Here is a 1778-nt window from a genome sequence, read left to right on the forward strand (position 1 = left end):
TTATTGAACTCTATATGACCCTGATATTTTATTATGTCCTATTTCATTCAGTACATTTATTTCATTTAGATTGGACATGTTCATTTATTTTCCTGCTTGAGAAATCAATAAAATATTTTATTCGTTCCATTGATTTCAATTTACTTCTACGCAATCTATTGCATAAATCCTACTCGTACAAATTCTTAGAAACATTCAAATTGTAGGAAATGGCCGGTAGACCTCCAAGGCAAAACCGCAACCCCCGTTATGCTAACAACAACAACAACAACACTAATGGAGAAGGCAACGGACCTCCACCTCAGTTCAATCTCAATCAAGCAGACTTGATGGCCATAGCCACGATCGTGGCGACGACACTTCAGGGGTTAGTAAACCACAACGCCAATCAACCACCACCACCTCCACCACAGCACGGAGTCAAGTTCCATTACGAGTCCCTCCGTAAGAACAGGTTCCCAACTTTCAGTGGCGCTGCCGACCCTGAGGTTAGCCAGAGTTGGCTGAAAAGTGTGGAGACTCAGCTGCGACTGTTGGAAGTCCCGGATGCACTGAAAGTGGACGTGATAGTGCCATTCCTGGAAGATCGAGCAGGCAAGTGGTGGGAAGCAATCTCGCCAGCCATGACAGCTACAGGACCAATCACGTGGCAACACTTTAAAGAAGCTTTCTTGAAACAGTACTATCCGGCGGAAGTCAGATTGCAGAAGTTGAGTGAATTTGAAAATCTTACTCAAGCCCCAGATATGTCAGTGGTCGAGTACACCTCCCAGTTCAACGCCTTAGGATCTTATGCTCCGGCAATTATGGCGGATGAAGTTCTAAAATTGCACCGCTTCAAGAAGGGGTTGAACAGCAGGATCCAATCAGCCCTAGCAGTCTACCAACCGACGAATTTTTCAGACTTGATGGGCGCAGCTATCCGAGCTGAAACTGATATCCAGCGCAGAGAGAAGGATATTAGGAACAAAAGGCCTATGAATGATCAGTCCTCTCATGGCAGTCAGTCGTTCAAGAAACCAAACCATTCCAGTGAACCATCTAAAGAAACTTCGCCTGCCTCAGGCTACCAAGCCATTAAGCCTTGCCCAACTTGCCACTTACGACACCTGGGAGAATGTCGTAGAGCCAGCGGCGTCTGCTTTGGATGCGGGAAACCAGGACACCGTATGGCAGATTGTCCAGCCGCCAACAACAAAACAACTGGACCAGGTAAAAGAGACGGGTCAAGCCCAGGGGCGAATGCCAATAAACCACGGGAGAACAAACCAAATGCCAGGGTGTTTGCCATGATGCAGGAGGAGGCAGATGATGCAAGCGATGTTGTGTCAGGTACCATATTTTTTCAACAAGTGCCTGCTTATGTCTTATTTGACTGTGGCGCTACACATTCTTGTACATCTAAGAGATTTGGTAAGAAGTTAGGACGTAAGCCCGATAAGCTAACCGAACCTTTCCAACTAGCCACACCTACTAGTAAATCCATTGAAACTGACGAACTTTACAGAGATTGAAAAATCAGTATCGGTAATTAGATTTTTAGAGCCGACTTGATACAGTTGATCATGGTCGATTTCGATATCATCTTAGGAATGGATTGGTTAGCGAGAAACAATGCGGTAGTAGATTGTAAGGGAAAGGAATATCCCTACCTATTTGGAGACCAGGCCAACTCCAGTTTCGAGGACGAAACTTCTCATAAGGAGGGAGGGATGTGAGAACCGAAAATTTTCATTAAGTTAGTTAATAAAATTGTAAGGAAATTTTTAGGATTTGAT

General features: G+C 44.8%; 1 protein-coding gene across 1 annotated transcript; it reads left to right on the plus strand.

Moving 5' to 3' along the window:
• Positions 1-209: 209 nt before the first annotated feature.
• LOC140805653 (uncharacterized) lies at positions 210-1514 on the plus strand. Its single transcript, XM_073161913.1, has one exon. The coding sequence runs from the start codon at positions 210-212 to the stop codon at positions 1512-1514; it is 1305 nt and encodes a 434-aa protein (XP_073018014.1).
• The last annotated feature ends 264 nt before the right edge of the window (positions 1515-1778 follow it).

This window comes from Primulina eburnea, chromosome 1, assembly GCF_022965805.1.
Source record: "Primulina eburnea isolate SZY01 chromosome 1, ASM2296580v1, whole genome shotgun sequence".
NCBI classification, from domain to species: Eukaryota; Viridiplantae; Streptophyta; class Magnoliopsida; order Lamiales; family Gesneriaceae; genus Primulina; species Primulina eburnea.